Source organism: Triticum urartu, chromosome 2A (assembly GCF_056163025.1).
Source record: "Triticum urartu cultivar PI428250 chromosome 2A, HENAU_Tu73, whole genome shotgun sequence".
In the NCBI taxonomy this organism is placed as follows: domain Eukaryota; kingdom Viridiplantae; phylum Streptophyta; class Magnoliopsida; order Poales; family Poaceae; genus Triticum; species Triticum urartu.
The window spans coordinates 663,918,141-663,931,958 of record NC_141874.1 but is presented as its reverse complement, the minus strand read 5'-3'; the positions used below and the strand labels follow the sequence as shown (position 1 = coordinate 663,931,958).

Below are 13,818 nucleotides of genomic sequence, written 5' to 3'. Positions count from 1 at the left end.
AGCATAGCATAGCAATATAAGTAGTACGTAGAAGTAACTCCCAAGGGTTTGATAATAACAGGGAAATAGGTTCTACCTCATCAACTACTTCCCAACCCATATGTTAACAAGTCCTAACCATGCAATGTGTGAGGGTTGAAACTAATGCATAAAACAGGGTATGAAAAGAGTATGATCAAAGTTTTACTTGCCTTGTTGATGATCCGCAAAACCTAGAGACTCGTAGTAGCACGCTTCACACTCCAGGTGTTCTATCGTAAACAAACAATAGCATGCATAAGCAATCAAGCAAAGAAACACAGGTAAAACTCAAATAAGAGATCTAACCAGAAAGTTCAACATAAGAACTCCGATTTGCAACAAGAATCAAATCAAACGGAGCAACGAAACTCAAACGGCGAGAGAAACAAGATCCGATTACTAATCTGGGCTAAAGTCAAATTTTATAGTACCAAAATCTTGTTCAAGTTGATTAAATAGAAAGAGGTTTTCGAGACGAAGATCTAGGCGCTTGAATCGCCTGATTCCGATAAACGAGCGAAAAGATAAACTAAAACGACAATCGGATCAGAAATCGCGATCGAGAATAATAGCGGAAAATCCGAGAAAAAGTAAAACTGACGAACAGGCGAACGAACGAACGTTCGCTGTCTGCGTTTAACGAGTGAACACTGTTCGTTAAAACGAACATACGGACGAACGTCCGCTAAATAAACTAAACCGAAAAAACTGATCTATTCTGAAAAACCTAGGGTTTTCTAAAAAAGGATCGGTTTTTCTCTCAAAACCGGCGGCGGCGAGGCGACTACCTTGGCGGGGCTCCGGCGGTCTCCGCGGGGTCCGAGCGGGGCGGCGGGCGGTGCGGCGCGGCGGGGGGGAGGTGCGGCGCGGCGGGCGAGGCGCGACGCTTGGCGGCGGCGGCTGCAAGCGGCGGCGGCGCGCGGGGCTAGGCGGCGTGGCGGGCGGCTCGGGTGGTGGTGGAGTCGGGGGCGGGGGCGGCGTATATAAAGGAGGGGGGCTTGCTTGGGGGAGGGGGCAAGGCGGCGCGGGAGAGTCCCGGCCGGACTCAGCTTCAGGCGGCGGCGGCCTCCCGGTCTCCTGGAGGGAGACGAGGCGCGGGGAGGTGGCTCGGCTCGGCTGGGCTTCGGCCCAGTCGGGCACTGGAGATTTTTTTAAATAATTTCGCCGAAAATTAAACAAATCCTAGAAAATAAAATAAAAATCTAAAAATGCCAAAATAAATTTTCACCATCTAAATAAAATATTTAGAACAAGATGAACATTTTCTTGGCCCTAAAATGCAACTTTGAAAAACGTGCAATTTTTTTAATTCAAATAAAATAGCAATAAACTCCAAATAAAATCAAATATTTGATTTTAATATTTTTCCTCCAATATTTCATTTATTTTGGAGAAGTCATATTGCCTCCTCTCATATATTTTAATATGAAATATTTTCGGAGAGAAAAATAATTAAAACCAAAAATCCTCGTTTCAATATTTGATAAAACTCAAATATGGAAACAGGGAAATCCCCAACTCTCTCCGAGGGTCCTTGAGTTTCTTAGGATTTTGAGGATCACAAAACGAAATGCAGCAAAAAATATGATATGCAGGAATGATCTATGTATAACATTCCAAATTGAAATTTTGGGATGTTACAGCCGGACAACAGGTGGAGGAGGACGACGATGACGATGATTCAGATGATTTGGGTGGCGATTCAAAGAAGAGGGTAGAAGAGAAAGCTTCATCATGCGAGAGGACGAGCTGTTGCGCGATGCATGGTTGGTTACTAGCCTCGATCTGATTCATGACATTGAGCAAAAGGGCACAACCTTTTGGGCCAACATTCACACTTGGTTCGACAAACACAAGCATTTCGCACCCTACTCCGACGCGGTCATCCGCAACCATGAATTAAAGTCCCTCAACCATCGATGGTACACCATCCAAGAGGCATGTCGAAATATTGCGGCCACTTGAGGCAACTCATCGCAAGGTGGCCTAGTGGTGCGCAAACCACCGAGCGTGTATTTTGTTAAATATGTGTACATCGCTTGCTGGATATCCATAGTTTTGTAGTCGGATATGTATGCATTGTTTTGTAGATCATTTGTAGACGGATATGCATAGTTTTATAGACGGATATAATATATTGTTTTGTAAATCATTTGTAGCCGGATATGCATAGTTTTTTTGATCATTTGTAGCGTATATGTATGCATTGTTGTGTAGACCTTGTGTAGCCGGATATGTATGCACTGTTGTGTAGATCTTTTGTAGCCGGATATGCATAGTTGTTGGTCATTTGTAGCTGGATATGTATGCATTATTTTGTAGATCACTTGTAGCCAAAAATGCATTGTTGTGTAGCTCATCTGTAGCTGGATATGTATGCATTGTTTTGTAGATCATTTGTAGTCGGACATGCATTGTTGTGTAGATCATTTGTAGTAAGAATGACCGTGCAAGCCGTCTGTTTCAAGATGTTGCAGCGGCAGAAGGATGAGTTGGAGAGGGCAGAGCAAGAGGACTCGGAGGCGGTCGAGAAGGAGGCGGCGGCGGAGGCGGTGGAGGTGGAGGCAGAGGCGGCCTACACAACATCGACGACAGAATGAGCATAGAGGCTCGGATTGCCAGTCCGGCGGGGCTGGAAGTCCAATCTTTTACATGAACTGCTGGACTGATATTATTTTTGTATGATCGGGCATGTAAAAACTAAGCATATTTGTCTGTTTTTTGTTGTGATCGGCCGATAATGCGATCCAGCACTGGTGTGATCCGGCGCGCACTATGAATCAGACGTATTTGAATTTGAAATTCCGCTTATAATTGACAGAAATATAGTGCAAAGTATTGGATGGCCGGCTCCCGTATCCTTGTCCGCGGGCTAGTCCCCTTCTGTCTGCGGATGGATGCGGTGTACGGTTTGCGGTTCAGCATTGGAGAGTGCCCTTAGCCAACATCCACAACAACTAATAATTTATTAAGATAAAACCCAACCATATGCATCAACTCCTATACTTAGACTCGTTAACATTTTTCACTCTATCTCAACATACTACTAACTCTGAAGTATGGTCCACATACATGCACGCTCATATATTGGACACCAAAGGATAGCAACATATCATAAGTTCATAACATACAATTCAAATCAATCTTAAAAAATCACCAATCACCATAGGACAAAAAGAGATCTACTAAGACATAATAGAAGTGCAACAAATCACAGGTCTGCATTTACCTCTGAATGATTGGACGGAATGATTATGCTAATTAATACGTAGTCGTTCGGCACTGGTAGGAGAGAGGCATGATGATGACACTCTTTCGACTCGATTCAGTGCTTATAGTCATCGCTAGATGCATAAACAAGTTTTTCCAGATTCTCGGAATTTGACTTCGTCCAAGAATGATGCAACAAAATGAATAGGACAAGAAGAGAGTAAAAGGGTACGAGATATGTATATTGTAATCAAGGACGGCGAAACGCTGCGGATCGCTTCCTTTAGCAGGCTGCTAAGCACATGTTTTGGCATCTTTCCTTGAAGATTAAGTTGCATCCTGGCAATGTTGCCCTGAAAACCTGCTACGCTAGTACACAGAGTGTACTGTACTTATATACCTACATTGCATGTATATAAGACAGGAGCTACGTATGTACCTATGCACGCAAAGTGAAGTCTTTTCCGCTTCAAGCGAGCGGCGTTGACAAGCGACATTTACCAAGTAAGATAGATTGGTGTCAACTCGATCGATCGATCGCCCTATAAATTGCCTAGGAACCATGCATAGAAACGTACCCATTCAACTCGATCAATCATCGATCAGCAACAAAAGCACCGTGATAGTAACTAGTGACAGCGTGAGGGCGTTCGCAATGGCGAGGCGTCTGGGAGTCGTGCTGGCTTTAGCGGCTGTCGTCCTTCTCGCCGCCGCGGGGGCCGCCACCGCGCAATCCAAGCCACGGCCACCCAATGCCAATGGCCCGAAGCCGAAGCCGAATCCGATAAGCGTCAAGTGCAGTGAGAGTCCCAGGGTGAACCCCTACTGCTCCAACCAGAGGATGGACTGCCCCGCCAACTGCCCCCAGTCCTGCTACGCCGACTGCAAATCATGCAAACCCGTCTGCGGTGAGCACTCCACCATGTCTTAACTCTGCAGGTACAACTATAAACAGTAACGCTTGATTTTGTTGGCTAATAATGGTTGTGGTTCATGCGTTCGTGCAGTGTGCAACACCCCGGGGGCGTGCGGCGACCCGCGGTTCATAGGCGGTGACGGCAACGCCTTCTACTTCCACGGACGCAGGGACGCCGACTTCTGCGTCGTCTCCGACCGTGACCTTCACATCAACGCACACTTCATCGGCAAGAGCGGCCACAGCGGCATGTCCCGGGACTTCACCTGGATCCAGGCCATCGCCGTGCTCTTCGACGGCCACCGCCTCTACCTCGGCGCCAGGAAGACCGGCACCTGGGACGACGCTGTCGAGCACCTAGAGATCATCCTGGACGGCGAGCCCGTGTACATCCCCGCCGACCTGGTCGAAGGCGCCAAGTGGACCTCCAGCCGCGTCCCCGAGCTGTCCGTGACCCGCACCAAGGCGGCCAACGGCGTGCTCGTCGCCCTCCACGGAAAGTTCAGCGTCAGGGCCAACGCCGTGCCCATCACCGAGGAGGATTCGAGGGTGCACCGCTACGGCGTCACCGCCGATGACTGCCTCGCGCACCTCGAGCTGGCATTCAAGTTTGACGCGCTCACCGACGACGTCCACGGTGTGGTCGGGCAGACGTACCGCTCCGACTACGTCAACCATTTCGACGTTAGGGCCTCCATGCCCACCATGGGAGGAGATGCCACCTTCACCACCACCAGCCTGTTCGCCGCCGACTGCAGCGTGGCGCGCTATGGAGTCAGCCGTGGAAACGACGGTGCCGCGGTGCTGTCTGAGCTCGCTGGTGTCACCTGTGCCAGTGGCATGGACGGCAAGGGTGTGGTGTGCAAGAAGTAAAACGCTTCTTGCATGCATATGGCGACTCTTGTGTACTGGCCGTGCATGTCTGCATGCATGCATGGTTGACAAGTACACACAGAAATAAGCAAAGGACATAAACTGATGTCCTTGGAACTTGTAACTTTATCAAGAAATACTATGTGCCGTTTGCAGTATCTGTTGCACCCGCGTGTATACTGAGCCAAACTGTCGATGAAGTTACACCATGGACTTATTACACGCCTGAATCTGATTCTGCATACCAGCTTCACTGCTCAAGAAATGGCTATATCCCCACAAAAAGAAATGGATTCGCACATTTATCAGTGACGGTCCAAAGAGAGCGTGTCGCTCGTATGGGTACCCAATGATGGGTAGGAGAAAGGACGTGAGTGGTAAGCGCATCGGCGACCCGCAAATTTTCTCCTACATCCGTCCGTGGATGAGGACCAATCCGGAAGCATAGATGTGTGAGACGGTCATCCAACACTGTCCGTATACATTTCAACCCATATTTGAACTAACCGGATGAAATTCATGCAAACAGGCTGATACCCATCAAATTTCAGATAGAAAATAGCGCAACTCATTCATACATAGCATCCAAATTAAGTCTAATACAACAATGTCTAAAATTCCACTAGATTAATCGAATGTCCAATAAGTTTTCATCAACGGGTCGTGATTTCCCACACATACCCTCCCCCTCCCCCCCCCCTCCCCCCCCCCCCTCTTCAGCTTCATCGTCCCTCTGTCATGTGGTACATCACGACAGCGCGTGCGGGCTACATGATGTCAACAAGTTGGGTAAGAGGAAGCAAAACTTACGATCTCGTCCTCTGTCGCGCGCAATGGTCATCTTGCCTCCAGCTGATGAACCACGTTACAAAACTTGGTGACACTGGTCCGAATAGCGTACCACGGTAGGATAACGAACTCATATTGCGTTCTTGAATGGTGTACATGTCGTAATGTGCTTTCATGTATGAAACGATTCATACACTTGCTGCTAGAAGCCCCTCCCCCTCCCTCCATCTACTCCTGCCTACGAAATCTACGAATATGGCCGACCACGCATTGCACAAAAACTCATCATCCATGGTCGAGTAGCTCGTCATCCTTCATACTGTAAAAACTAAAAACGACATAGCATTCGAAAATAAGCTTAATGGCATTTGACCGAACACCTGCCGAGCTTGGTGTCCATCATGAAGGTCGTCGACAGGGGGACGAAGTGTACCTGGGTACAAACGGCTCCAGGGTGGACAGTGTTGTCGTAAAGGTGAGCAATCACGTCGCAGCTGGTTGTGGACATCTGGCAACATCTTGGTGGCGGTCGGAGACGTATAGCGGCGGCGGCATAGGTTTAGGGTGTTTATGAAAAGCAAGGAGAAGAAGGCCGCGGAGTGGAAGGAAATGGGACCGAAAAGGGGGATTGGGTCGGTCGGGGGTGTCAGAGTCCTACTTGGCTGCTATCTGGACTCCCGCACCCTCCACCCCCACTTTGTCTTCAATTTGCGGGAAAAAACACATCCGGACCACTCGACGGACCAAAACAGATGCATGTTGGATAGCACAACACGTTAGGACAATGTGATTCGAATGTATGTGAGCGATTTGAGAATCAGCATTGGAGATGCCCTAAGGCCGCAGCCCACAACTAGAGGAGAAACTAGACGGTGACAATGGTGCGTTTACTAGTATGGCGTACAGAACCCCTCGGGTAAGCCCAAATTACCGATGGTCGACTCAAAGGTAGCTTACTTTTTATTAATATATGGGGGGCAAAAGAAAGCGTCATATTCGTGGGGAAATACACTTTAGTTCCTGATTGTAGATACACCTTATATGGGTAATTATTTAAAATAATTAAATAAAAAGTCAAAATAGTTCAGAAGTATTTTTAGAATAAACTTGACTTACTTTTGCACTAGTATACAAATTTTCATGAACAAAAAACCAACGTTGACTTCATAGCAGAAAACACAAAATTTATTTGCTATTATAGATCACTATTCACACTACTTTGACCAAAAAATTGTCTTTTTTAAAAGAAGTCAAACGCTGGTTTTCTTTTTGTGGAATTTTTCTAACAAGCACAATGGAAGGTCAAGTTTATTTTAAATATATATTCATAATTTTTTGACTTTTCGTTGAATTACTAAATTGTTTTTTCATATAGGATGTAGATACACCCATAGACCAAAAGTTCCCCTTCCACATTCGTGTTGGTATCGATTACAAGTGTTGGGTACGAAAAAACATATATAGTAAGAGCATCTTTAATGGAGACCCGCAAAACTCCCGCATGTGATGTCCGAACAACTTTTGTTTACTTTTGTAATTCAGTGGAGATCTGTATCGGTCTGCGAAGCTGTCTGGATGTTCAAAATCCGGTATTTTGGAGATAAACGTTGGGGAGTTTTGTCGGAGTCCGGACATGCATGGCCCTCACCTATTTTTTCTGTTCTTATTCGGATACTTTGCAATTACCGTTGGATTGTTCCCTACCGTATCATGTCCACGGACCATGTCCGGACATAAAAATAAACATATGTCAAAGAAATTTACGGGTTGGCGTTGGAGATGCCCTAAGCACAGGTCGGCAGCTACCGCACATATCAATGACAGCTGCACAATGGGTGGTCATAAGAGCATGTACAATGGAGGCAGCACTTTGGTGCTGCCCCAGCTCCTTACCTAAGCAAAAATTAATGAAACTACCATTCGTGAATATTTTAGTCCAATCGAGGCTGCACTCTAGTGAACCCCATCTTGCATCACCTCTTTCTCATCACATGCATGGCATTTTTCTTTCCTTCTCTGTCTCTCTTCTCTCATGCATCAGCGTTGCTTCTCCTTTCTCCTTTCTGTCAGCTTTCTCAGCCGAAGAGACCGGCTCTTCTGTAGGCTGTACCTCCACCTGCGAGACTATACCTTTTAATGCGAGCCTAGATCCGAACCTACATGGACCTGCAGGGCAGCGGTTGAGGCTACCCGTTGGCCATGCCCTAATATGGCATACAAAGCTCCACGGGGCCCAAATTACCGATGATGAGACCAAAACATAGCTGGCGCGTTACTGATAGGAGCAACTCCAATGGGGCGACCCAAATGGACAGCGCATTTATCCGCTTTTTGTTCGTTTGAGTCGGCCGCCCGCCCGGCGTCCGCCCAGTTTTGTATTTGGGTCGGCAGTGCGCCCAACGCGTCGATCTATTTCATGTCTGCATTCAACTTTTAAATAAAAAAGGCTCGCGGCCGATCATGCCAACGGCCATGTCTCATGCTGGCATCATGCCAGCGCCGGCATACAATGATGGCTTCAGAAAATACCACAGTTCATGCTGGCGCACTCGCCAGCCGGCCGGCACACATGCCAGCACACAAAAAATGGTGGGACTTGAGTTCGACCACGCCATCGCGGCTCCCGTGGTCATGCCCGGCACACCGTCGGCATACAAAAAAGATGGCCCTCGACGGCATGGATCACTCGTCGTCAAGCTTGAGCATGTCGGCCTGCATCTTCTCGAACCACAGCCTCTTCTTTGGCGACACGATGTTGAGATCCACCTTCATGATCTCCACCCCGGTCATCATGCTTGCAAGAGCCACTTCTTTCGCCTCTGTCTTGGCGTTGGCGGTCTCAATCTCTAGCATCTTGGCTTGCAAGAGCCACCGACCACCGGGGTGGCGTTGAGGTCGATGGGCGCGGGCGTGAAAGGCGCGACCACGCTCACGTCGGGTGAGCACTCCCCGGAGAGGCGGGAGGCCTGTGGGTAGACGTGGAAGCCGGGGACCGGGTTGCAAGCCGACGCGCGGGGTGAGTCGGGCATCAACATCCGAGGAAACGCCGATGAGTCGTTGCTGGCCGCGGCGACGACGGCTTGGAGGAAGCTGTGCTGGATAGGGTTTACCCCTAGCATGTAGAGCGCCTCCCTCGTTGCCGCAGCGACGCGGGCGTTGGTGAACTTCTGCTGCACGGCGGCGACGACGGCGGCCTGCCCGACGGCCTTATCCCTCGCGTCCGCGGCGTGCCTTCGGCCCTTCCTCTTGTCCGACTCCCTTGCCCGCTGTTCGGGCGTCAGCGCCTTCTTTGGCTTGGTCGCGGCGGCAGTCTTGCAACACAACGCAAAATGACCCACCTAGAGCCCTATAAAACTCCCCTAATCTCCATTGCTGCCACAACGCAAGCCATATAAGCCCAGGATCCAAAAAGTTTGATGTCAGCTATCAGGCCAAGTTAGCACACTTGTGTAAGCCACAAACTGGGATGGCACAATAAAGGCATATGAATAGACCCGGTTAGGAACTTCCCATACATGACAGGTTTGGATTGTTGGGAAACGCAGTAATTTTAGAAAAAATCCTACGCACACGCAAGATCTATCTAGGTGATGCATAGCAACGAGAGGGGAGAGTGTTGTCCACGTATCCTCGTAGACCGTAAGCGGAAGCGTTATGACAACGCGCTTGATGTAGTCGTACGTCTTCACGATCCGACCGATCCTAGCACCGAAGGTACGGCACCTTCGCGATCTGCACAGATTCAGCTCGGTGACGTCCCACGAATTTTAGATCCAGCTGAGTGTCGAGGGAGAGCTTCGTCGGCATGACGGCATGATGACGGTGATGATGAAGTTACCGATGCAGGGCTTCGCCTAAGCTCTACAACAATATGACCGAGGTGGAAATCTGTGAGGGGGGCACCGCACACGGTTAAGAGATCAACTTGTGTGTCTATGGGGTGCCCCCCTCCCCCGTATATAAAGGAGTGGAGGAGGGGGAGGGTCGGCCCCTCTATGACGCGCCCATGGGGAGTCCTACTTCCACCGGGAGTAGGATCCCCCCCCTTCCCTAGTTGGATTAGGAGAGGAAGGAAGGGGGGGAGAGGGAAAGGAAAGGGGGGCCGGCCCCCCACCCAATTTGGATTGGGCTTGGGGGGGGGCCCTCCTGGGCTCCCTTCTCCTCTCTCCCACTATGGCCCAATAAGGCCCATATACTTCCCGGGGGGTTCCGGTAACCTTCCGGTACTCCGTTATATTCCCGAACTCATCCGGAACCATTCCGATGTCCAAACATAGGCTTCCAATATATCGATCTTTATGTCTCGACCATTCTGAGACTCCTTGTCATGTCCGTGATCTCATCCAGGACTCCGAACAACCTTCGGTACATCATAACACATAAACTCATAATACCGATCGTCACCGGACTTTAAGCGTGCGGACCCTACGGGTTCGAGAACTATGTAGACATGACCGAGAATCATCTCCGGTCAATAACCAATAGCGGATCCTGGATGCTCATATTGGTTCCTACATATTCTATGAAGATCTTTATTGGTCAAACTGCATAACAACATATGTCGTTCCTTTTGTCATGGTATGTTACTTGCCCGAGATTCGATCATCGGTATCTTAATACCTAGTTCAATCTTGTTACTGGCAAGTCTCTTTACTTGTTCCGTAATGCAACATCCCGTAACTAACTCATTAGTCACATTGCTTGCAAGGCTTATAGTGATGTGCATTACCGAGAGGGCCCAGAGATACCTCTCCAATACACGGAGTGACAAATCCTAATCTCAATCTGTGCCAACTCAACAAAAACCATCGGAGACACCTGTAGAGCATCTTTATAGTCACCCAGATATGTTGTGACGTTTGATAGCACACTAAGTGTTCCTCTGGTATTCGGGAGTTGCATAATCTCATAGTCATAGGAACATGTATAAGTCATGAAGAAAGCAATAGCAATAAACTAAACGATCATAGTGCTAAGCTAACGGATGGGTCTTGTCCATCACATCATTCTCTAATGATGTGACCCCATTGATCAAATGACAACACATATCTACGGCTAGGAAACTTAACCATCTTTGATTAACGAGCTAGTCAAGTAGAGACATACTAGGGACACTCTGTTTGTCTATGTATTCACACATGTACTAAGTTTTCGGATAATACAATTCTAGCTTGAATAATAAACATTTATCATGATATAAGGAAATATAAATAACAACTTTATTATTGCCTCTAGGGCATATTTCCTTCAGTCTCCCACTTGCACTAGAGTCAATAATCTAGTTCACGTCGTCATGTGATTTCACACCAATAGTTCACATCTTTATGTGATTAGTTCACATCTCCATGTGACTAATACCCAAAGGGTTTACTAGAGTCAATAATCTAGTTCACATTGCTATGTGATTAACACCCAAAGAGTGATCATGTTTTGCTTGTGAGAGAAGTTTTGTCAACGGGTCTGCCACATTCAGAGCCGTATGTATTTTGTAAATTTCTATGTCTACAATGCTCTGCACGGAGCTACTCTAGCTAATCGCTCCCACTTTCAATATGTATCTAGATCGATACTTAGAGTCATCAAGATCGGTGTAAAAGCTTGCATCGGTGTAACTCTTTACGACGAACTCTTTATCACCTCCATAACCGAGAAATATCTCCTTAGTCTTCTAAGGATAATTTTGATCACTGTCAAGTGATCTACTCCTGGATCAATATTGTACCCCCTTGCCAAACTCATGGCAAGGTACACAATAGGTTTGGTACACAGCATAGCATACTTCATAGAACCTATGGCTGAGGCATAGGGAATGACTTGCATTCTCTTTCTATTTTCTGTCGTGGTCGTGTTTTGAGTCTTACTCAACTTTATACCTTGCAATACACGTAAGAACTCCTTCTTTGACTGTTCCATTTTGAACTACTTCAAAAATCTTGTCAAGGTATGTAATCATTGAAAAATCTTTATCAAGCGTCTTGATCTATCTCTATAGATCTTGATGCCTAAATGTAAGTAGCTTCACCGAGGTCTTTCTTTGAAAAATTCCTTTCAAACACTCCTTTATGCTTTCCAGAAAATTCTACATCATTTTCGATCAACAATATGTCATTCACATATACGTATCAGAAAGGCTGTAGTGCCCCCACTCACTTTCTTGTAAATACAGACTTCATCACAAGTTTGTATAAAACTATATGCTTTGATCAACTTATCAAAGCGTATATTCCAACTCCGAGATGCTTGCACCAGTCCATAGATGGATCGCTAGAGCTTGCACATTTTGTTAGCACCTTTAGGATTGACAAAACCTTCTGGTTGCATCATATACAACTCTTCTTTAAGAAATACATTAAGGAATGTAGTTTTGATATCCATTTGCCAGATTTCATAAAATGTGGCAATTTGCTAACATGATTCGTACAGACTTAAGCATCGCTACGAATGAGAAAATCTCATTGTAGTCAACACCTTGAACTTGTCAAAAACTATTTTTCGACAATTCGAGCTTTGTGGATAGTAACACTACTATCAGTGCCCGTCTTCCTCTTGAAGATCCATTTATTCTGAATGGCTCACCGATCATCGGGAAAGTCAATCAAAGTCCATACTTTGTTCTCATACATGGATCCTATCTCAGATTTCATGGCCTCAAGCCATTTCGCGGAATCTGGGCTCATCATCGCTTCCTCATAGTTCGTAGGTTCTTCATGGTCTAGTAACATGACTTCCAGAATAGGATTACGGTACCACTCTGGTGCGGATCATGCTCTGGTTGACCTATGAAGTTCTGTAGTAACTTGATCCAAAGTTTCATGATCATCATCATTAACTTCCTCTCTAGTTGGTGTAGGCATCATAGGAACAGATTTCTCTCTGATGAACTACTTTCCAATTCGAGAGAAGGTACAGTTACCTCATCAAGTTCTACTTTCCTCCCACTCACTTCTTTCGAGAGAAACTCATTCTCTAGAAAGGATCCATTCTTAGCAACGAAAATCTTGCCTTCGGATCTGTGATAGAAGGTGTACCCAACAGTTTCCTTTGGGTATCCTATGAAGACGCATTTCTCCGATGTGGGTTCGAGCTTATCAGGTTGAAGCTTTTTCACATAAGCATCATAGCCCCAAACTTTAAGAAACGACAGCTTAGGTTTCTTGCTAAACCATAGTTCATATGGTGTCGTCTCAACGGATTTAGATGGTGCCCTATTTAACGTGAATACAGTTGTCTCTAATGCATAACCCCTATATGATAGTGGTAAATCGGTAAGAGACATCATAAATCGCACCATATGTAATAAAGTACGGTTACGATGTTCGGACACACCATCTTGCTATGGTGTTCTAGGTGGCATGAGTTTGTGAAACTATTCCACGTTGTTTTAATTGAAGGCCAAACTCGTAACTCAAATATTCACCTCCTGTGATCAGATCGCAGAAACTTTATTTTATTGTTACCATGATTCTCTACTTCACTCTGAAATTCTTTGAACTTTTCAAATGTTTCAGACTTGTGTTTCATTAAGTAGACATACCCATATATGCTCAAATCATCTGTGAAGGTCAGAAAATAACGATACCCGCCACGAGCCTCAACACTCATCGGATCGCATACATCAGTATATATTATTTCCAATAAGTCAGTTGCTCGCTCCATTGTTTTGGAGAACGGAGTCTTAGTCATCTTGCCCATGAGGCATGCTTCGCAAGCATCAAGTGATTCATAATCAAGTGATTCCAAAAGCCCATCAGCATGGAGTTTCTTCATGCTCTTTACACCAATATGACCTAAACGGCAGTGCCACAAATATGTTGCACTATCATTATCAACTTTGCATCTTTTCGCATCAATATTATGAATACTAGATGATTCCCCTGTGCGTTGCAGCGGGAATTAGTAGCTCAAAGTTTCTTGAAATACGATTAAGAACATGAGACAATTAACCAAATCAATCATTGCAAAGAATAATAATTACTCCTTATTGTTTTTATTTCATAAAAAGGAAAATG

General features: G+C 46.3%; 1 protein-coding gene across 1 annotated transcript; it reads left to right on the top strand.

Moving 5' to 3' along the window:
* Positions 1 to 3,812: 3,812 nt before the first annotated feature.
* On the top strand, positions 3,813 to 5,178 carry LOC125533940 (uncharacterized). Its single transcript, XM_048697264.2, has 2 exons — positions 3,813 to 4,139; positions 4,239 to 5,178. The coding sequence occupies exons 1-2, from the start codon at positions 3,887 to 3,889 to the stop codon at positions 5,018 to 5,020; spliced, it is 1,035 nt and encodes a 344-aa protein (XP_048553221.1). The 5' UTR covers positions 3,813 to 3,886; the 3' UTR covers positions 5,021 to 5,178.
* Positions 5,179 to 13,818: the final 8,640 nt, after the last annotated feature.